The 24,505-nt window shown below is 46.7% G+C and overlaps 1 protein-coding gene across 1 annotated transcript in view; it reads left to right on the top strand.

Moving 5' to 3' along the window:
• The window catches only part of LOC109504007 (uncharacterized), a 183,319-nt gene that overhangs the window by 5,519 nt on the left and 153,295 nt on the right, over positions 1 to 24,505 (top strand). The window contains exon 3 of the mRNA XM_019842254.1: positions 11,789 to 11,890. Coding sequence (XP_019697813.1) covers positions 11,789 to 11,890 — 102 coding nt within the window. The remainder of the gene's footprint in view (positions 1 to 11,788; positions 11,891 to 24,505) is intronic.

The following is a 24,505-nucleotide window of genomic DNA, read 5'->3' as shown; positions in this document are numbered from 1 at the left end:
ATTGTAAAGTACCTGCAGGTATGAAAATTAATCGCGAGATAAATAATTCCGTACTTGAAAGTCGATATCCCTGAGTTCACGGATGAAAGGGGATTGCGCACAGGTCATTAGAGGGATTACCGTGAATGTGTCAATAAAGATCGTCCGGCAGCTGCCGAGGTGAAGCGCGAGGGTTCTAAATCCCCCGCAGTGATTATCCGCGATTCATTGGTGACCAGGGATTTCTTAACGCGACAAGTTAGCCAATAAATTAATCTCCAGCAGAGTTTTCGTTTCCAAAGTTAATTAATAGGACGAGCCATCCTACAGTCGCCTCTATATATCGCGTGCTAATTAAATGCCGCGTATAAATCGCAATATATAGATACACATACATTGTGCGTTTTGTGTACAACGTATCTCGGCAGAGATCAATGAAGAATCATTGATCGAAATAACAATGCACGAATCTTTGGGAACTTATTCTACGTCAAGTCGCGAACTGTCATATCTTGAATAACTTGTATATCATTTCGAATATAAAAACCATAATTAATCATACTTGATGAGTCATTTATAAAATTTGCCTCTCCGACTCATCTGTTCGCGAACTCGATCACTCAGATTCGACACGAAGATTTAATCATAAGACGGAGATGGTTACTTTTACCGTTGCGGAAGAATCAGCGTGTAAAACGCGTCGAAGACGAGGCCGTTGTCTTATCCGTAATCGAGCCGCGCCGCTTTCAACAAGGTGTAGTATATACGAGCCCGCGGCGCACCGTGAGATACCGCGCTTGATTCACGCGGGAAGACTTATTACCGCGCTCTGTCTCCTCGGTGACGTAGTCTTCGCGTAACAGAAGGACGGGGTAATTAAAATAAGAGCCCGGGAGTTTGCGCGCTGAATGCTATCTTAGCGTCGCGGTTAACCTCACGGGATCCAACGGCATTTCGGCCTCAACCCACACGCTCACAATCGGCAGGTATACAACCCTCGGCCTTAGGTATGCACTTGCTACCGGGGACTCGCCTTCTACGCTCTCGCTGACACCACACCGGGCTAACTTGCGGCAGACTTTAGAGTTTAGAGTTTAGTTAGCGGCCGGGTCCGCATCTCATGTTAGTCTGATTAGTCGGAGACCGAAATGTGTGGCTTGTTGTTTCTAGCCAGATAACAACCGGCATATACTGAGGCGTCAGTTCCTCCCTTCGCTGAGAGCGACGAAGAAAGCTACGAGGCGGTGAAAGTGAAGGGTGCGGAGAACGACGGTAGTTACAATACGTTTCTCCGATGTAAATCCGATCCAATTAAGGTTAGCGGATAGTTACGCGGTCATAGCGGTAAATCGCTCAAAGCCACGCATTTCAATACCACCGTCTGATCTTTCATCAGCAGCTGCTGATGATCGTCGTATGTTAGATTCGTCGATAGAGCGACGCCGAGCGGTCGTCGAATCCCCCATCTCGACTTCTATGAAGGTATCAAAAGAGGAACTAAAAAAAAGAATGCGTCTAAAGAATTTCCACGTTGAAAGCGACGGCTTGCTCATATCCCTGGATAAATCCTCCAACTTTGTTTCTCCCATCGAACACTCGCGCTTGTGCCTGTGTCCTCGGCGCGCGGTTTCCGATGGTTTGGCGTTCGGGGATCGCAGGCACGACTTTTTTGATACATGAATTTTCGTTTAACGTCTATCTGCCTTAAAAGCTTTTCACAATGCTCCCCGGACAGTTTCTCCCGGCTCGGGGCTAGACTTACTGCCTTCGATTCAATAGGATATGAATAGGTATCCCCACCGCGACCGCCGCGGAAATAATAAATGACTTTCTTCCATGGTCGTAAGAACTATCCTTCCGCGGATGAAAAATAATGAAACTTTGACAAAGGGAATAATAGATCATAATGCGAGCTATCGCGTGTCCGGGACACGCGGCTATTTTCTATCTGCGCAAATTATATCCCTCTACGACTGCATTCGCCCGTCGGAACGTCATTAATTAAGTGTTTACACGACTGTGTATTTTCTACGTTAGCCTCTCGATATTTTTATACGAGTTTCCGTCCACTGACTATTAATCTTTCCGCTACTGTTATTAGAACCGAGTTATTTGAACATCTTGTACTTTAGATTCGCTAGCTAGAACTGCACGAACGTCCAAGAATACACCGTAAACGATTCTGGAGGAACATTCGATATTAAATATTAGGTATTCCTCAGACCTTCTGCGGGCTTTGGCGGGCTTTCGGTCGGTTATTTGACGACAGTCTTAGCAGGTTATTTCTTTTCTTGTCAACTAGGAGATATACCGGGTATTGCGGAACAATCGGCATTGCCGAATGATGCTACAAGCGAGTTTTCGGCGAGATTACCCGTACGGATAAGCAAAAGCCCTCGCCGTTTATATCACAAACACAATCGCGCCGATATTCCTATGCCATTATCCCAATTTATAATCTGTCGAAACCCGAAAAGCCGCATCGTAACGGAACATGGCTATAACACGGAGATCCTGACTACGTGAAGTTTCGCGTTACCGTTGCCGCTGCCATCTGCACTAATCGCGCATCTGAACGCTGCCGTCTAATTCAATGTAACAAAGTTCCGCGCCGGACTGCTGCAAGTTTTGCGCACCGAAATAATCGTTACGTAAACAACATTTGGGATTACACACGCAAATGGCCGAGAAACTTCGGGTACAGGCGCGGCAGACAAAGGACGGTAACGACTGTAGTTACTCGAAACATCGGGACTCGGGCGCAGTCATGAATCCGTGTAATCGAGAATATTTCTAGCGAGTACGTTAAACCTGTTATCGGGAGCCCGCGAGGCGAGAAACACTGCTATACAACGAAGAAAAATACTCCTGTGCCGAGAAGTCGGATTTGTTATCGATAAATCAAACGACATTATTGATAGAATTCATCGTCGCGCCTCGACGCAGCAGTCGCAAGCTTTTATCTTCCTACATATTGACGAGAATACCTCCCGTTTTATTTGCGGAACTTTTAGCGCTGTTTGTATATTCGTTCTGCGAATTATATCTTAAAGTTCTGGAAATAGCCGAGTCAGTTCTCGTCGCAAACGGATTCAAATTCCTCGCGATTGAACGTACGTCGCGGCTTTTATTTTACAATGTTCACACGGTTCATCCGAGAGTTTTCACAAAGGAAGATCGTGGAAAGTCCACCGTAGGCTATTACAGTATGAGAAAGATAGAGAAAGATTCAGTTTCGGTCTTGGCGGAAAATCAGGCTCGCTAAACTACGGACTTGTTAAATCGCTCCGACGATCGCGCGAGCGTTTCAAGCCACGCGTGAAACGGACATGCACAGGGTCGAGTCCCTTTACTACCGGCCGAATGCGTTGCTATGTAGTAATAGTGACCATTTCCATGCCGGGGCTAACTAAACTGCGCGCGGCTGTGTGCTCACATCGAACGAATTCAAGGCCCCCGCAGCAACGTTAGGAATTCATTCGGCCTGACGTATCACGCTCGCGGTCCTGTAATATTCACTGTTGCACGCGCCCGCCCGCCACGGCAGTCGTGAATGGACACGGTGCGGCACGGGTGCGGTGGGTGCATTTCAAATCAAGCGATAAATTTAGCGTCGCTGTCGTCTAGAAGCGTCTAAACGCGGCCGCCGCAATTCAGGACGTGCTAGCTGCCGCGACAGCCAGCACGCGCGCGCCCGCGTCCTTTGAACATGCCGGGATCCAGGATAATTAAACGGCAAAATTCGCGCCAAAGAGCGAGCCCCCCTCCCTCCGTTTCATTCTCTTCCTATTTTTCTTCTGCCCTTCCCTCTCTATCTCTCTCGCCGTTTTGCTGCACCTTTTTCTCTCACTTCGCCGGCGCGCAACAAAAACTACTTTCCTCGTAATTAAATGAAGTTCGTTTCGGCAAAAAACGCGCACGAGTCGCGACAATGTTTCTGACAATGCGTTTTGTCACCGCCAACTCGTTACCAACTTTGATAATAATTGTATAGCTTCTGCGAGTACCCCCTTCCTCTCCTCCTCCTCTCCCCCCCCCTGCCGGTAACTTGCGCGCCGCAGACCGGAACTGTTCCGCTTATTCCAAGTGCCGCGTTAATTATTAATATGTGCGGTTAGACGGGAAGTTTGTTGCGGACGGCCGCGCGCGGCCACCGCTCGTTTACGTACGCGGCGGCGTGCGTCAGGCGTTACATTTTTTACGGTGATCCCCGGCGCGCGAGATGGTTCCGTTCCGTGGCTGTTAGTTCGCGCACGTGAGATTACAACAGTGCCAAGTCAAACGGTTAAATAATAATCGCGCGATGCGCTTTCATGCAGCTCGTAGCTCCCGCCTTCTCTCGTCAGTGCGGATCTTGGGGCGTTCTCCTCGCCGAGGGCTTTGTGCCTCTGCGGCGTTCCGTTGAAATGCGCACGTATGAGCGCATATTCGTGATCGCTAATTACTTGCGATCCAAAGGGGAAGCATACCGAAACGATGGACGCTGATATTTTCGCGTCCTGACCTCCCAGAGATTAATACCCCGCGCCCGGGCCGCGTTAGCAAGCGCGGCGGTTGCGAAAGCGTATATAGTAAATACGGGCTGATGTAATAGAAGACGATGGAAAACGCGGGCTCTCCTACCGCGCAAAACCGCGAGCCGTTGTCCATTAATTACTTCCTAAGCGGACAGAGACACTTAGTTCTCGAGATGTTGTAGGATCACGAGGCGCGAAAAAACGCCAAGTCGACGGACGCGAGAGGAAATGCGAGATAAAGCTCTCGTGTAGCTCGTATTATGTAGCAGTTTAGCCGGGACGTTGACAAATCGCCCGCGTCGAGAGCGATTCATCCGTTTCACTCCGCGCGGACGATTCGTGTCTTGTTCGATCGGCATTGAATATTGTTCGACTACTGCTGCATACCGATAGGCACGACGGGCAGTTTAAAATAAACACGCCGTTCCATAAATCATTACTTCCACCGGCTCGCATCGCCGCCGCAGAACGTCCGGTCAACTTCACGAGAGTGCATCGATACTCGAGGAGTGACGGCGGCGGCGGCGGCGGCGGTGGACTATCGATGCTTTCCAAGTGCTCTGTCCGCTGCGCTTGTCGTCGCGTCCCCGATCCGCTGGGAAACTTACGATCGACCGGCGATCGCGTCTTAAATCTTTGACGTTCGACGTTTCCCCGACGACTCGTAAATGGCCATCCTCGCTATTTAAATAAAGAAGAATAAATGATAAGCAAGATAGCGCAAAAAACGAAATACAAATGCGACACAGCGAGTCGGTGTCTCATCCTCCCCGGAATAAGATCGACGCGAATTGATCGGTATAATAAATCATATGACGATAAAGTGAAGGAACGAATTTTCTACGTTTCTTCCTCGTGCTTCGTCCCGAGCTCGCGTTGCCTTCTCGTAGATCTCGGGGAAAAAGTCCGCGTAAACATCGCGTTGACAATATGTAGACGGGTCACGTAGATATGATAGTCTAAGCATAATCTACAGCGCAATCCTGCTAGAAACACAAGATGCATATCACTGACGAGAACGCTGCAACTTGTACTCGACTTTGCCAACGCCGCGGGAAATATTACGTTGATATACCTGACGTGACACGACATCCTAAAATATCGCGTCCGGAAAGCTACAGGATCCGCAGAATATCTCTGTAGCAGATAAACGCATTCGATACCCGTTTAGTAAAAAACGAAAAAAACAAACACGTTGAAATAATTTTTCTTTTACAAAGTAACTCTCGATGTGCACTCTCTGCACAAGTATACCAATGTGTTTTTAGTTTTCGAATCGTAATAAGTTAAGCGAAATACAAATAATTGAAAAATTTCATCAATATCGCTTTATGATTTCGGAGTGCTATATAAATCGTCGTGGAAACGGTTTGCGATATAAAATAAATTTGCAAACAGTTACAGTGAACTTGGCAAAAATAAATATTAAGCGCACTCAAAATTAAATGTCTCTAACTAAAAATAAAACTCAAAATTAAATAAAATAGAGACGTGTTACAAAAAATGTTTCTTTTTTCCATTCGTTTTTAATTCTCGATGGCTCCAATTTTGGAAACTGCTAATTTCGTCCAGGTCGCGAGTTAGCAGTAAAAAAGCCGAAATGATCGCAACAAAATTAGAAGGGCAAACACGCCCTTCTATTAGATATATTTCGAAATAGTCATGCATATTCAATTTCCACTAAATTATGCGCACGATCGTTCATGCAAAATCGTTTCGTATACGTCGACCTGATACTTGGGTAAGATGCTCGGGGATTTATCCGGCGGTTCAAAAGGGTCTAGTTCATGGCAAAAGGCTACGGTCGAGGACTCGGCAGCGGCGTAAAGTTTATAATTACAGTTAGCCGGCGGTCTCGAATGCGAAATTAAAGCGCGTGGTTAAATATAGAGTCAGGAGAAGCACGCGGCCCGACTCTTGCGACGCCGCGGGACAAGCGTTCTTCTAATAGTCGCTTCGACGAGAGAGTGGAGTAGAGGGCGAGGTCTTTAACCCCTTTCTACTATGAGTTAGACTCAACATAGTGCTTTATGACAACAGCATTTCTATTTTTTCCTAAATAGCCGAAGGGGTGATATTATAATATATGGCTTTTTCCTCGTACGTTTTAGAGCATCCGCCCCGATGACCGTAATTCGCGCAATCGCGTTAACGAACACGAAAAGAAGTGATTATCATCAGTATATTTGTGAAAATAGTCGTCGATGGACTGTGAATTAATCTCTTTCCCCCCGAGTAATCAAATATTCCACGATTTCAAACGTCGACCTCGTCGTTGACCTCGCAAGAAAACGCGATTCGCATGCCTCCATCAAATGATGCGCACGATCGTGTTTTCTTTTCAAGACTCGACCGACTTGCCGCTTCAGACATGGTCGCTTACGGTTTTGAGAACTGCAACGCGGAATGAGTCGCGCTGGTGCAGCTTGCCGCCTTATTCAAATAATCCGAATACATTAGCCGAGGTCTCATGAATACCATTTGACGCGGGCATTTTTACGCGGGCCGGTGCACGCTAAATGGCTTTATAATGATGGCTTACGCATCTCGTTTATTCTGTTTTTTTCTTTCTTTTGCCTCTTTTCTCCTTCTATCGCTCTCTCTTTTCTCTTCTCTCTCTTTCTTCTTTTACCTTTCCGTCCTCGAATCTTCCAGGTGATTTTGGTCGAAACGACAACGGCGACACGGCGACCGGCCCGCGTGTTTCTTTTTTCTGCTTTTTACATTTTTTCATAATTTCCAAGTTAATCGACCGTCTCTCTGGTGGAAGTACGTGAGCTATCTATCGGACGTATCGCCGGCACGTAGCTCGTATGCAAATCGCACGAAAGATTCTCCCCTACCTACCTACCTACCTACCTACTTCCCTCCCTCCCATCCTCTCTTTCTCTCGCCCTCGTGTACGCGCGCTTCGATGCAAAATGCACTTATATCTCCCAGGGTATATCGGCCGACGGGATGGAAATACTATTTAGGCAGCGTACCCCATCGAACGAGAGGACCGTTCTTTATCGCGAACTCATTTATTGTCGACGCTGGAGAATATCGCGCGTCGCTCGTTAAACGGAATACCGAATACCGCTGAAGAAGACGGTGATGGGGATTGTAATTATGGACGACAGCTTCGTCGTGGCGTGAACGTCGTTAGTTGCGAAGGTGATATCGAAAATAATCGAGTGCCTGTAATGTTGTACAATATCGTGGAGCGAGAAAGAGAGAGAGAGACAGAGAGAGAGAGAGAGAGAGAGAGAGAGAGAGAGAGAGAGAGAGAGAGAGAGAGCTTTGCGAGTATAAAAATAAACGTCTACTTTGACATCTGTAGGAATTGATCGTTGGGGAAGAATAGCTGTTGCATTACCGAGTATTTCTCACCCGAGCGATACACAGGAAAATCCGTGTTGACGGGCTTTTTTATTGCACCTCTAAGAACAACTGTTGGTATTTGTGAAGCCTATGCTAAGTGAGAAATACCGTGTGTTCTGCTGATGTCTGGGAACACGAATCACGTATCATATATTATCGTATAATATCGTATATTAACGTATCGTATAACGTCAATACGATATTAGCGTTATAGCATGATATTATGTATGCTGTTACAAATTGCTATAAGGGGTCTTCTCATGTTTCGTGAATAATAATGATCTCCGCATTAAAGATCATAGCAAAACATTGAGCGATTCCAGTTAGATGATCAGTATGCATAATTAATAATATCTCGGCAATTGTTTGTGTTAGATTTGTATAAAGAAAGGACGAGAACAAGGAGACACTTTACAATAAGAAAACAGTATAATATTTTTCATTTAGTAACACATCCATACGATATATTTCAGTCATTAGAATTTCAAAATCCGCCTATTATTTAAAAGACTCGGTAAAAATAGACTCGATGCTCATTATTATTCAAAGGAAGATGTTTGCACGCGCCAATAAATCAATGACAGAACAAATGCGTCAATTCCATTGATTATTATCGTTTCCCTGTGAGTGCGATATTCTATAATTGTAGATTTTTATCCCGCCGATTTAACGAACTTAAAAAGAGAAGGACGCGCGCGAAAGCGAGTGTGCACGACGTTCCTTCGTGAAATTCGCGAGGTGTACAATATTACCGGCATCACGGGCGATATTTTGAGTTATCAGCGAAACGATTCTTCCCGGGAAAACCAAACTGACCGACCATTATTGAGTTCTCGCGGATGCCAGCCGTGCTGCTCGTATGAGACATCCGAAAACGGTGTTCCGACGGAAGAAAAGACAGACTCCCCTTTTCTAGAAAAACAGAAACCCCATCGTCGATCCTTGCGAGCGGTTTTGTGGGGAGTGCTGCGACCCACGAAACTCACTCTTTTCTCTCAAAACTTGATCCTGTCGCTTGTCCAAACATCTTAGTAGATAAAATTAACCCCAAAGCGATTCTTCGCAAACGCACCTCCTCGAAATAAATACGGTTTCCAAAGTGGTCCATCCCGAGAGAGAGAGAGAGAGGGAGGGAGAGAGAGAGAGAGAGAGAGAGAGACCTCTCGTTTAGAGCAGTGTCTCTCCCAAACGAAACGAGGCAATGGATGAAAAAAGCCTTCATCAAAAAGAATAAAATAATAAATACCATTGTCGGCTGGTCGTAACACGTCGATCGTATTATGACCAATCTTTATACCTCTTCAAGTACATACATGCTACATTTCGATCGAAATCTAAATTATAAAGTTCGTAAAGTAACGCTTTAAAAAAGAGCTATGTAAATGCTTCTTTATAAATACGCGCTCATATGTATTAATATTTATATCCGCGTCTTCATTTACTTAGAATATTCTGCACCTTAATATTTTTACCAGCTCGATATACTTAGAATATGTATGCGCCCGAAATCTCGCGAATTGGAAATACGAGCTTTCCGCCGGAAATTATCATTTTAAGTGAAAACCCGAGTAACGGCTCTGCGGTTTTTCATCAAATTCCGAAGGGTGTCCCGCTAAATTGGGAGACACTGGTTCAGGATGCTGCAAGTACCGAATGAACATAGGAATTTACTCTCTTCCGTCGGCGCGGGGAGACTAAATTAGGGACGGTTAGGTGATAGGGACAAGCTGTACGCGCCAAACGGACCGCTGACACGTCATGTATTTTTGGTGTAGGTGTAGGATGTGCACGTGTGTCGGGGTACAGAGCCATAAAATAACTACGAAAGCGAGAGGGTTAGAGAATGCTCTGATAGCTTAAAAACTGCTGGTCGTCGTTGTTGTTGTCGTGCCCGTATCGATCATCATGAGCCACCAGCCGTGTCTATGAAAAAGCGCACGCGACCGGTTTTCGTTTACAAAAGCCAACGATAATTCCGCTCGCGATTGGATTTATAATTTACACGTCGATTGCGCGATTAACCTTCCGTTATTGTGATTACGTCCGGGAGAAATGTGACTATTGCACATGGTCGGCTGACACGGTTTTCGTTCCGATAATAAATGTCACATTTTACGCTGATGAATTTAAATTTGCGTTTCGTTGCTTGTCTAATTATTATTAAAAAAAGAAACATAATACATCAGTTTGTGGGGAAATATTTTGCCAAAGTGATTGATTTCGCTACGTGTCACACACACACACACACACACACACATACACACACATACGGTCTGTAAAGTAAGAGCGTGCACGGGTTAATGTGTAGAAAAATTTATTTTTAATGATTTTTAAGTACATGGATTTGTTGTACTCCATGAGAAGAAAAATGCTATACCATTAATAATGAGTCCAGTCACCACCGGCATTGATAATTGCCTGGCATCTCCGAGGCATACTTTCCACTAAGTTGACTGCGTATTCGTTCGGTAAAGACCTCCGAATGAGACGAATTTGTCGTGTCAGCCGCTTCAAAGTGCACACTCTTTTTCCTCGAAGCTTGTGCTTGAGATATGCCCACACATTTTCAATGAGATTTGCATCTGGCGACTGCGATGGCCAATCAAGTGTGACGATGCCAGACTGCTCTTTCCACTCGGTGCAAAGCTTGCTCCGGTGTTTTGGCTCGTTGTCTTCCTGTAAGATCCAGTCCTCGTTTTTTTTTATGAAGCATCGTTTAGCAGTCGGCAACAAACACTTCTCATAAATTTTAAGCATTGAGTTCGGGTTCCGTTTAAACAAATTCACAATTTTTTTTCCATATTCGGCGTCACTTTGCCTATCGAGCCACGTTCTAGCAAGTCATCGACATTTTTGATCTTCTTATATCGCTGAACCCACTTAGCGACGAACGATTTTGACTTTCCCCATGTATTTAGCAGCCACTCTGCATATGACATTTTTGGTCCTTTGGGGTGGGAACAAAGGAACACAGCCTCGTAGCGCGATGCGTATGCGGCACTCATGGCGCATGGTTAACGTGTTTCTCAGGTTAGAGTTCGACGCCAACTGAATCTTTTGTGACAAAGCATTCACGACAAAGATTTCATCTATCGGCTCACAAAAAAACTAGGACGATATTTGAAGCCAACTGCCATTTATACCGTGCACGCTCTTACTTTAGAGACTACATTTGCACGTTCAAATATTATACTTTATAAAATGCCCTTCCGAAAAAGACATCCTCCTCTTTTCAGCTTCCGACTCTCGATCCCGTCGTAATAATTAAGTTTACCGTATTTTCTGTCCTCGCGAGACTGAGAGTACAATGTACCTGAGCTATCGATCGGCGCTGTACAACCGACCGAAGTATCACCGCGTGTCTTTTCTCATCTAACGTGCTGCATAGAATTCCGTCGATCATCTATTATTCATTTTCTGCCATCTGCAAGTCCGCGCATTCGCGCAAGTTCGCGCTACGACTTTGCGGGAATTTTACGCCGTGCGTCGTACCGATTTCACATCGTGCGATGAGTTACACGAGCTTTGTGTAATCTAAGCATAAAAGCGATTTCATACCCTTCGCTAACCGCCAATTAAAATCGATTAGAGGCGGTAGAAGCGGGGAGCTGCTGATTGCATTACCTACGTCAAATGCCGTTACGATAATAATTACGGCGCTTCCGTTAATGAACCAGCGAAGAATCACGAGATTCGTGTGCTTATCTACCGTTATGTATTATTATATACGTGACGTCAGTCGCTTTTATGTATCGAGAGAGGACCCAGATCTCTTCTACGGAGGGAGGAGAGGCGTCGTTGTGTTTAATAACACAAAGGACTATTCCGTCCCGCGTTTTGCATTTAATCGCGCGATTATAACACATATATAGGCGCGTCTTATGCTAATTAACGCTAATATCTCGTTTTCCTTTCCCTTCCTGTTTCAGCGTCCGGATCGTCAGACGGCCGTTGCGTTCGAAAGTTGATTTTTCCACCAGCCGGCGACGGGAAAGATGTGGGATGATCCTCCTCCAGACACCCATTCCGCGGTAAGTCCTAAGTACCAACAATAACAGCACGCGCGGCTGACGTTTGTCAGATACGTCACAGTCGCGATAAGGGATTTCGCATAAACCGCCGAAGAGATATTATTGTTATTGCGACGGCGCGAACGCACAAAATCCCGGATTTCGCGGCGAGGCCGCGGTGGATCGCGACGACGGCAGCGGCGCTCGAAGTCGCTTTAGTCCTCGCTGATAATTAAGCGCCAACGATAACAAACCCTCTGACCGGTGTTTCGAGCCGCAGAGAGGCTGGAACCTCGAAAAATACGGGAATCTCTTGTTATAACGTCCCGATACCGTTACATTTCCAGACGGTTAGTCAACATAACCGCTCTAATTAATTCGTTTGAATATCTTTTAATATACGCGTGATTTCAGACGAAGAGCAAAAGAGATAAGTTCTCTTAAATACGCGCAGATCCACGCGGAATGAAAAAGTCGAGCGGCATTAAAAAAAAAAACTGCAAATCACACAAATAATATACGGACTGGGAAAGTTGAAATAACAGATTAACTTTTCGCAAGTCATAATCCCGCGATAATTACATCAAAGCCGGTGCGGTCTGCGCACCGTCATCTCTCGGCGACCGGTCCCTCGCGGGGAATTCCACGGGGTATTAATTGTTCTTCGCTACTTTTTCGCGATAGTGACCGGCGCCAACTACTTTGTAGCCGCAATCACCCTCTCGGATTACGCTCGCGGATTCGTCCCGCCGCAGATGCTTGCCGTTTTAATTCCCCTCGATAGAACGGGACGCGTCGCGTGAAAGCCGCCGGTAGGCGCAAAAATATACCGATGCGGGTGATTTAAAACTACGGAAGGAAAGGCGAGATGGACGGTGGCGAGCAGCTCGGCATACAGAAAGAAATACAGAGGCGAAAAGCATGAAAGTGGGTCGCGAGAGAAGCGTCTCCGTGCCGAGGTCACGCCGAGACTTTGCAACGGTTCAGCCTTCCGGTGTAGCATTTCCGGGCCGCATCACGCTGCCGGCCGTGGCACAGCGGGAAAAACGCGGAAAAGACGGGCATATATCGCGAAGAAGGAAGGCCACGGGAAGCTTGTGCATTTCCGTTAATTATGCGGCGAGAAGGTACTTTTACGTTTCTCTTTCTCTCTATACGGGCGCTGCTAAGACGATCAGTCGCTTGTCGCGAGAAACACACTAATTCCACGTCGATCTCAAACCAGGCCCCTCCGACGGCGTTCGGACAATTGAACGCCCGACTGCACGGTATTAAACCGTTAGGACTTTATTAATGCATCCCACGCTTATCGCGCATATCCCGCCCACACATAGCACGAACTGTGAATATTTTTATGTTCACGATGCAAACATGCACGTAATGGAGCAAAGAGCGTAAACGCGCGGACGACTCTTAAATTCTCGTCGGTATGAATTTTTAATTTTCCTGTGCTTTATGACTGGCCATTAAAATACGGCAGGTGGTGAGAGAGAGATAGAGAGAGAGAGAGAGAGAGAGGGAGAGGGAGAGAGAGGGGGAGAGAGAGAGAGAGAGAGAGAGAGAGAGGGAGGAAATGAAGGGGTAGGCGGCTAGTGGAAAGGGCGGAAGTCATGGCCTCGAAGGCGGAAGCACAGAAGAAGGCGAATGTATAGAGCCCCGGGGAATCCCTGGCGAAGTTATATTTTTCTCCAGGAGAGCGCCTCTCTCCGTCTACGTAGCGCGATTGCCCTGAGATATGCGATTACGCGAATTTATTGGTGTATAATACCTCCCGGGCTGAAGAGGTGGGATCGATACGCCGCTTATACACAAATTCGAAATCGATACGCTACCATCGCCATCCTGTTTTTCCAGCGACGCGATACTCCGCGAAATGAAGCCCAACTCTAAGAAGAAGGGAGAAGAGAGAGAGAGAGAGAGAGAGAGAGAGAGAGAGAGAGAGAGAGAGGGAGACAAAGAGAGGGAGACAAAGAGAGGGAGACAAAGAGAGGGAGAGAAAGGAAGAGAGCTCTCTCTTCTGCTCCTTCATTCTGCCGAATTTCCGGCCGAGTGTTGCAGTAAAATACACTTGTGCGAAGTGCTTGGGTTCTATCGGGGCACTTTTCACCCGCGGACTTTTCGGTCGATCTGATTCAATGATCTCCCACGATTCTTGATATCGTTTAAAAATTCTTCGCAAGCAAGCACACGAGCCTCTACATCTTTCACTCTATTTTGCAATGACCTTGATCTCGTCGCGATTGATTCGATTAATTGATGTTAATGAAACATGTATATCTTGCTAGCTTTGGTGTGACGTTGCTTGTTTCTTTTTACGGCGGAAGAATCTACGAAGATAAACAAAGGCACACATAGGGAATAAATCACTCGTCTCGCAATGAGGTCGAACATAGGATTGCACCTAAAGTGACAAGAGTATATTCTCGCAAAGTCGTGCGTACGTGTAAACTCACGCAGCCGAGGCTTAGGAGCGAGCAGGAGGCTCAGCTCGTCTATTCGCTTATGCTCGCCGCGTACGAGCGCGTGGAGGGATGACGATAATAAAGAGGCGCGGCAGTGAAATCATTTTGAAGAGCTCGCAGAAGGAACTAGCGCGAACCAGTGGGTACGGCAAGCAAGTCGGTTGGTATTAGGTGCAGAAACCGACTGAGTTACGAGGGGTTATAAATTCCGAATATTGGAGTTCTGCCCTGTCGTGCCGTCCTTCCACCCTTCTCCCCTCCGCCTCTCCTCCGCCGCCGCCCTTTCGCCGTCCTATCCCCTCTGTTCCGCACAATAGGAATAGGAATCTCCTTCTATCTGCGCAACTCGTCTTGACCCACTATTATGTCGGGCCATACAAAAATAGAATCTATATTTGACCGGTCTCTCCATACAGAGATCGCCGTATAAAAGCGCGACGCGTCTCTTCGTTTGTGTGTGCGTGTGTCTGTTTGTGTATACGTGCACCGCTCGTATTCTATTTATTATGTGCATAAAGTAGGGTAGAATGCCCTATTGCCAACGGCGCCCGTTGCGAACCAAGAGAAGCGAGAACGCATCGCTGTGCGAAATAAATTCTTTAACCCCTTCGGGTCTGATGATCGTAAACCTCGTGTATTGCGCCGTCTCGCTTGTAACTCACGATTATTAAAGAAATATCCTGCCTGGGCCGGAACCGGTGCAGGAGATGGTGTCGCGATATCTCTGAGACATTGGATGCGACGACTGAAACGTATTACGTGTGTGTGTGTGTGTGTGTGTGTGTGTGTACACACGCTTTTTTCTTTCATTTAACGTAACTATATATATTAATTCGGAATTGCACGGCGGCTTTCTCACGAAAGGACGAAAACGCTTCAATTGTATTTACGATGAAACGATATACCACCCGGGTACTCGTCTCTATGCTTTCTTTCGTTGAGACCTTGCTCAATCTCCGATTGTTGGCTCATCATCGTGTTCACTCTAACACTCTGTCAAAGCGTTAACCAAAGTTTCTCAAGGATAAGGAGAACGCGAGACATGCAGGAGGAATATTATACGGGTGCGTCCTTTCATCGAGGACCTAAGGGTCTCTCGGGCGAGAAACGTTGCTCCGTTTGATAAGTACATACAGGGTGTCTCTGATCAACCATGTTCGTGTTTCGTAAAAGATGCTACAATACGACGACTGAGTCTCTTATTTTGAGAAACAATCGTATTTCTCATTAGAATCGGACCGATATTAGCGTTCGAATGCAATTTATTTTACGTCACTGCGACTTTTCTACACGGATATATTGGCGAGCGGCGAATTTTTTGACGGGCCTTTCCCAGGCCCGACGACAATATTGCGCGTCGCTCATATCGCGCAAGCCACCAGAGAATCGAAAGGTGTCAAAGGTGGACTGCGGGCGCGGCATCGGTCTCTCGGCGGCAAAGAACAGCACGCCGCTTTGAAAAACTTTAGTGTTTCCTAACATGTGTATCTCGGCGAAAAATCGACGTAAGAACGCGAGACAAACGCCATTCTCCTCCGCATAGCACTCGGTGCGCCTTTATATACGTCGCGCGTGCCCTCGTATAATGACGCACATATTTTTGTACAAGATTACAATGCACGGTATACGCGGTATATCGTTGCATAAAGATGCTATAGAATATACTTGAATATACTTAAATAAACAGAGGACATTGGACATTTTTGTCACGTAAGATACAAAATTTCATATATATTCCCATGTTTGTATCGCTAACTTTCGTGCCAAAGTTTTTGTGTAATTTGTCATTTTTTACTTAGTTTTGCGCGTGATTTTGGAAGTTACATCGATCGAGTTATATAGTAAATCAATATTGTCAATTACTACATGAGAAATTTGTTTTTCGTTTATCGGATTGATGTTGAAAATCGGGCACTTGGTGGCTCCATGGGTCGATACAGAGTCGATCGTACAGTATAGTTGTAACCGCATCTAACAAAAGTTTCGTAGCCGCCAGTCCCATCTTCAAGTATAATTTCTCTTGTTGTGGTAACGTTGTAAAAGATAGACACGGTTGACCTATGACACCCTGTATATTTACAAGAGAACGTCGAGACGTTCACGCAGCGAGTGTTCGCTGTTCTTTTACTAATTAAGGCCTCATTCTTTGATCTTAAAAGCGCGAGCTGGCAAATAGAAGAAACTGTCGATTTTTCGAGCCAACGCTCGACTGCACAGCTCTCAAGGAGAGTTCACTGCTTCTTCGCCGAGTCGCTCCTCTTTTATCTGCCTGTGACGTTGGCCGAATGTCTTAGGAAAAATATCCCTCTCGCGGGGAAACGTCACCGGTAGAAAATGTGCGAGATTTATTTGGATTATCCATATATCTTTTCTTCCTCGTTTCTAATTTTGCTCGTTGCTCGAGGATTGTCGATAAATGATTTGGCCGGCGAAGGATGTGTCGTGAAAAATCGTGAAACGAAATTTCTCCCGCTAAAATGTGACTTTTCTCTTTCAACCCGTGGGTGTGAACCACCACTTTTGTTCAAATTTAATATATTCTTCACCGACGCGCTTCCGCCATTCTAGTAATTTGCCGAGGCAAATTGCTCGCAAAGTGAAAATTAGATTTCCGCCGCTACGTGTCGGACGTTCCATCGAGCCCGTCCGACCCGTACGAGACGTCACAGCGGAACGTCTTCATTGATAACGTGGCAGAAATGGTGCTTCACGGTATCATTTTCGCGAAATCCCTTCGTCTCGCTACGCTGCTGATTCGACGGTAATTACGCAATCTCTCGCTGTGCACCGCGCTGTTTACCGCGATGTCTAGCTTTTCTTCGCTGATGTACATTGTTATTACCGCGCGCCATAATCTTAGCCAAATCTCGCGGAATTATTGTCGTAAAACAAATGCAGCTCGGCGGCGAATTGCGGCAGTAAACGTAAGCACGCGGCAATAAATTTAAATTCCAATTTCGCCGAATACAGTCCGCCGCCCGCGCTCGCGCGCAGCGCAGCGCGTTAGTACTCCCGAGGAGTACTTTCCCACGAGCATACTCATCTGTTCCCGACTAAAATACTTACTGTTTCGCGGCCGACCCGGCTGACGCGCTCTAACTTCCTCGTTATCGTGAAGCCCCCGAAGACACGGAGACTTCGATAGATTACGAGCAGGATGCGATCGTGAATTACGTCTCATTAACGGTAACCTACCGCTCAAGACCTACCTCAAGACGAGCGATGTACCATCCGAGCCGGTCGCTTGTTGAACGCGGACTGCATTGTGGCCCGATCGAACATCGCCCCGAGTGAAAAGCTGCCGGAGATTATTTTCGAAATATTTTCCCGTGCTCTCGTCGTGCACCGCGCGCGCGGGAGTCCTGTTACAGGAAGAATGTTCGCTCTTCTTATCGATGATTACGTTCGCTAAAATTTATCGCGCTAGAGTTCGATTTTCTCGAGAGGTTGCTTGGTAGTGCACGGAAGGATGGAAGGAAGGAAGGAAGGAAGAAGGAAGGAAAAAAGGAAGGAAGGAAGGAAGGAAGGAAGGAAGGAAGGAAGGAAGGAAGGAAAGAATAGGCGCGCTAGCAGGGGGAGGGCGATTGCGATTGTGGAATAGAGTATCGCTAATCGGTGCCTCGGATCGACTTCCAGAAAAAGCCAAACGGTAGAAGTGAAGCGAGAGGCGAGTAACGAGATCATGATGCCCGATAAGTTCTGACAAGCGCAATTGCGCCTTTCGAGCGGCGCTCGTTTAGGCTGAACAATTTCACGGGAGCTGTTCGTTTCTTTTGTTCGAGCGGTACGCTCGCGTAACGACCAAAGTTCGCCGCGCCGATCGCGCTTTTCTCCACGCGGCCTTTCGGCTGTGAGAGTCGCGATTTGGCTCCTTTGATATCGCCCGCTGTTACCGACTATCAGAAGTAATAACGACTCATTAAGCTTCGGCGAACGGGCGAAATGGCGGCTCCGGCACAAGTTCGTTACGGGAAGTCTGTAAAACAATGCTGTGTTTGCGCCGAGGGTTAACGGCAGAATTTCCGGCCAACATACGCGGAATCGCACAAATGTTTCTGTCGATCGCATTATTACGTCTCGCATCGGCGAAACTTTTCGTATTTTCGAGAGATAATCTTCAAGGCCATAACAGCGCCGTGGACGGAACAACGCGATTATAATCGATACTTAAGAAACGAATTCCGAGTGATATCGAGATCGAGTCGTAACTTTGGAAGAAAAAGAACTTGCCTCACACTTATCTATTATAATATCCATTTATCTCAATATTCTATCCGTATCTCCGATCTTTATTTTTAAATTTTTTTGTAACCAGAGAATCTCGCGACATTGAGATGCCTCAGGAAATATGTTATATTTTTCTGTTGTTAAATATCGCCGGCGGTATCATTATACGTCATCAAGAGACAGTTTTCTTTCTATACAACGAACACGAGTAAATCTCGCGAGAACTTGTCGCACAAAGACAATCAAATGGAAGCGACAACGAGATGGGAAAAGGGGGAGAGGCAGGGTGGCGCTCCTTCGTATGCGGGACTTAGCGCGCGTTTCTAGATTAGACGCAGTCGCAGATCGTGGATACAAATCACGTGAGCATGCCTTCTGACGCGGAACTAATAGGGGTACAACAAGGTGGGCAAACAGTAGCGAAGGTTCTCCTGATTGCAACGAATTAGAGTGTCCTATGTAGCGACCCGGGTTTCTACGGGCAGGTGGACAACGATGCGGTCTAGATGAATCCCAGCGTACCTACCGAGTGTGGCCACCTTGTTTCGTCCGGAGGTCGGGGAGAATGAGAAAGCGAGTACGATAGAGAGAGAGAGAGAGGGGGGAGGGGGGGGGAGGGAGAGTGCGCCAGTCGAATGCAACGGTTAATTGCTCGGTTTCTATAACACGCAGTTCCATTCAATTCTAACGCGAGGTCGAGCGTGGCGTCGCACTTACAAAACTTAACTCGCCGCTAAACTCGCGAATGTTACAGCGAAGTTCGCGTAACCGTATATCGGGCAATTCGCAACGATGCGCTATTATATCCAAGCGCTATTGACCAAGCTGTTGGTATCATCGGCGCAGCGCTCGATACGCGAACGCGTTCTCGCGATTTTTACGCGACATGAAGAGAGGAGAGTAAAAGTCAAAGGTACACTCGACCGCGACATTTTAATCGCGCATATTACGTCCCGTTAGCGTCGTAAGCTGTTACCTAATGTACACGCGCACGCGAAGTCACGAGCACACATCGGCTCTACGAGCGGTCTCTACGAGCAGTTTCGCATGTTTAATCTAAAACGGCTGGCTTTCGAAGACGCAAACAGCGGCGACCGCCTGCGTAAAATCGTTTATTACCCTCCTGCGCGTTTCGCTCGTTATTTTCCTATTTCCTCGACTATTATGTGACACCCGGGAGAAATTGCAATTTTAAGCGCCGTGAGACGCGAAAAATAACTTCGGAAGGTAAACGAGACGACATTCGCCAAGTAAAAATGCGAAACCAACACAACTCACGTTCGCTCGTTCGTTCGCCGAGGCGATTGGCTCGCGCGCGCGCGCGCGTCTCGCTTCCTGTGAAAAATATAAATAAAAACAAAAAAATAAATAATAAAATAACGCGCGCCCGCGCATGTGTATGGACATCGAGTAATAACGACTAGAATTCGCTAGCGCAGATATTTGCTCGCATGACATTTCGGGAGAGATGGTGTGTTTGCACGAAAATTAATTACTTTTTCATGAATACCACGAGCATTTATTGCTTACAAATATTGTATGGCCCGTAACATTGGGGTGCGCTAGAATTGATTGCATAATAATCGAATTTGGGCTATATTGAAATTCCACCACTTTTTCCGATAAAATATAACGATAGGATAACATACGTTCACGTTATACGTGGCCGCGATGAAAGAATTAGTTAACTGTCGCTGCGCTACGCTCCGGTAAGCTATACGCGCTGGTGCGCACTTTTGAGTTTGGCGTGTGTACACGCTCTCGCAATTTGCCAATTAATAGCACTCGTCACAATTCCGTCCAGCTGTCGCTCCCGATCGTTGCGTTCGGCCGGTCGCGGAGAGTAACGCCTGAAATTTTGCGCGGTCGGTCTTCCGTAAAAGGTTAGATAAACCGCTCTTACTGTCGACATTGAATTTGAATAATCGCTTTTTCGGGTTAACGTGGAGTCCTATTTATCTTTTTGGCACTCATTGTAAGTGGCTCACGAGTATACGAAAATAGCGATCTCCTCTTGAATTACAGCGCATGGAAGGTAGCGGAAATTCCATTATTCCGCCGGAAGCGTTTAGCCGCGCAACCGAAGATAAATGAAAGCAAAATATTGGGACAAGTTTGACAAAGGGCGTAGAAGTCTTATTTTCGTGAATATCACGTTACGACGGGGACTTGCTTTGCGCGCTAGACGTATATGTGTGTGTGTGTGTGCGCGCGCGCGCGCGCGTGTGCTCGCACACGCATAATTACAACGAGTGCACGTACAAATTAAAGCGCAGGACAATTTTATGCGAAGGTATTGCAAAAGGAAAAAAGATTGCGGTTGGAGTGTAAACCAATAGCACTCGACCGACTATTTATTCTCTTTGCGGTTTTCCTACACGTATATATTTTTTTCTACATGATATATATATATACATATATATATTTTTTTTTACATAAAATACTCGCGGTATTCGTGGAAGTATAGTTAAGTATAGTACCGCCGCGCGTATATGTGTGACAGTATTTATATGGAAATTTGATAAAATTTCCACACAAGTATGTCACATTCCAGAAATTATATTTCCATTTTGCCGTTGCGCTAATTTCCATTTCACTCATTATTGTTATTGTTATTATTGTTATTATTATTTATAACGTTCATTACACTATTATTATATTGACCTAGTTCGTTGTACTTATCATACACGTTCAACGTCACCGGATAATTGCACGTTCATTTGGAGCATGATCGGTCCGATATAAACATCATTAAAAACGACCGTATGAATTTTTAAGCAGCGCTTCGCGCAGAGAATGGCGAACGTACGAACGCCGTGATCGACACGGGATAATTCGAAATGTCCGTTTGTTAAATTATACTTTTATATTGCGCGTCGTATATTTTTAATTTGTTATGTAATAACAATTAGCCATCGCGGCAGTGTTAATTGATGACGACTGACGATGGACATTAATGATTAGTCGGGCATTGTGTTTGATGAATAGTACAATATGTTATCCCGAAACGCGCATCGCGCGTTCGCCGTATCTCCCTGCCATTACTAGCAACAATTATTAATACCGTGGTACTAAAGTTTATAACGCGTTTAATTGGCATTAATCGGGGCTGGAACAACGCAAAACTATCACTTAGGCTTGCTGGATAACGCACGCTGCCGATAATAGGATTAAACGCCGGTATCGGTATCGATTACGGTATCTTCCTGGCGCCCCACGTGTGGCTTTGCGCGGCTCTCCGCGCGCCGTTCTTTTCTTGAGGCAAAGTATCGATGATTAATCGCCACGCTGCTGTTGAAAATAATAACCGCGCCGGGTTATCTTTCGTGAAATATCTTTCTCATTCGCCAAGTTCCCCGTAAATTCCCCCGCGAATGTCAGCGAACAGCGGCTCCTCTTTCTCGCTTTTTTCTTTTTCTTTTTTCCTTTTTTTTTTTTATTTTTACGACAGTGTTGCTGGTCCATATGGCACAAGGAGGATCGACCGAAATATATTTTCGGCAAATGTCGCGTCTCAGCCGCTCGATGTCAAGTCTCTCGTCGTTATCCGCGCTGAGTTCGCTCAACTTTCGCGCGTTGAAAATTTTCCGAGAGAATCAACAACAACAACAAAAATAGTAATAATAATAATAATAATAATAAGGCGCACGTAGTGCCTTAGCGGCGGCATGATAATAACGGGTATATGATTTCAAAGATGGAACAAAAATAAATAATGGAAATACGCTACCACCCCTCGAGAGAAAGAACAGCTCGCATTCGCGTCCGCGCCGTGGAAAGCCGTTGTAAGGTGATACCGGCCGGTTTAACCCTCTCGTCTGTGTCCTCTTCTGTCCGCTTTTGCTTTCTTGCGATCTACCCGCGAGGAGAAGAAGGTGGAGGAGGATCGCATTCGTTATGACGGCGATGCTATTCGAAACTCGATCCTCCGCGCAAGGGAAGGGTTTAATATTTTGACAAGGGTCTTCCGGGGTACGGGAGAACGTTATTGCGGATACTTCCGGAGCGCCGAGCGATCTGTATAATCGATCGCGACACTGTTTTCCGAAAGCTGTTCGCTCGCTCTCACCTGCAACCGCGATATCGCGAGCGCGAGCTACCTACCTGCGAGACGCGCTTTGTTGTCGATGAAACACGGACGCCGGAGAACGTAAAACACGGCTTTTTCTCTCTCTCTCTCTCTCTCTCTCTCTCTTTCCTTTTCTCTCTCCCCTCTTTTCGCTGTTCTCGTTTTACTCAAAATTGTTGGCGACCGCTCTGGTCCCATGTGTGCGCTGAATACTCATTGTTCTCCTTGGCTAAATAAAATGTCGTTAAAACTCAGCTTGATAACTGATCGTGGATAACTGCAAGCGGAACAATGGAGATTGAAAAAGCGTCAATCCGCCTTAAGCGGCGTTTTCCTGTGATATTGGACAGAGAGAGAGAGAGAGAGAGAGAGACGTGTACGTACACGCACACGCGCTCGCGCACATGTTGCGATTGACGCGGGATACATCCATCATTATTTACGTCTTATTGCGTTACGCCGTCAGCATTCCGACCTAATCGTTCGCGTTTAATCGCATCGAAGGGATAAAAGAATTAATGGATATAAAGCACTGTTAACAGTACAAAACATGACACTCGCAAGTAAACAGGAACGATCGAGAGCTCAGCGTACCCCTCGTTTCGAGCGCAGCGTTATTGGCGATTCTCAACGATCACGGCTCGAACTTATTAGACGTTTATGGAACTTCGGAACCGTCGCTCAGAGCGCTAATTACCGCGCACTCAGACAATGCGACACACGTACGCGAGCGGCGACAAGGCGGGCGGTGAGAGAGCCTGGGGGTCCGCGAGCGTAGATCGATAACACTTTCCGGCGGAAACTGAGCTTAAGCGAGCCAGCTAACAAGAGGAAATGAGGTACAACGGGGCCGAATAGCCCCGCATCGGGAAAGGGTTTCTCTCGCGCTCCCGGGAAAGGGTTCGAGGAGCCGGCGCGCTCGTAAGAACGAGACGCGGGATTGTGTCCCCGCGGGACGGAGGTTAAAGGAGATCGAGGTAGTCAAGGTGTCGGTTCACACATTACGCCATAATCCCGGTATACGGTGTACGGCATATCGGCTTGGGGATCTCGGGACGGCCGATGCAGCGCGGTGAGACCGCACCGGTCTCGGGGTTCTTAAGCTCCCGGACAGCTGGGACGGTTCATAGTCCCGGAAACGACTCCGTCCGTCCCTGTGCGATTCAGCACGTCGCGGTCGCGGTCGCCGGCTTTCGACGGCTGCGACGTAGACACGTAAACAACGGCGTCGTGTGGATGTGCGCGCGCGAGAGACATCTAGATCATCCCTTTAGCGGTGATAAGTAGTTATCTGTTACAGCTCCGTCCGTTCGGATTACCCGCGGTGGTCTTTATTTCGGATGGGGGGCTAGAGGGAGGAAGAGAGAGAGAGAGAGAGAGAGAGAGGGAGGAAGAAAGTGTTTCCGCGTGAAATGCGAGTCCTCTCGTCTCGCTGGGAGAATTACAACGAAAGGCGGGTCGCGCGCGCGCGCATTTAACGATTTTCGTTGCGCACGTCCGCGTGACGTGAAGCAGACTTCGCGGATCTTTTCGTATCACGGAATTATGTACTTAATATCGACGTCTGCTCGCTTAGTGCAAACGCCGCTTGATATTCGGAGAGATACGAATTTCTTGAAGAGCTCGAGTCGACTTTTCCTCGGCAAACATTTGACCGCAGCTCGTTATTAGCCGCGGTATTTTGCCTATTGCTCTTGGGCGTGAAAATACCTCAATGAACGCGCCTTTAGTGAAATCCCCGTGCGAAACTCGCCGCGCCAAGGTCGATTGGGAAAATTCAAGTTTCGCGCCGCGGACTCGCGCTCGGCCTTTGATGTTCCATGCGAGGTAACGTTGCGACGCCCGTCAGCTTCATAAGGCACGATCAATCACGATGTT

Source organism: Harpegnathos saltator, unplaced genomic scaffold, assembly GCF_003227715.2.
Source record: "Harpegnathos saltator strain DR-91 unplaced genomic scaffold, Hsal_v8.6 scaffold467, whole genome shotgun sequence".
Taxonomy (NCBI): domain Eukaryota; kingdom Metazoa; phylum Arthropoda; class Insecta; order Hymenoptera; family Formicidae; genus Harpegnathos; species Harpegnathos saltator.
Note: the sequence above shows the minus strand (reverse complement) of the source record. Positions and strands in the feature narration are given on the sequence as shown.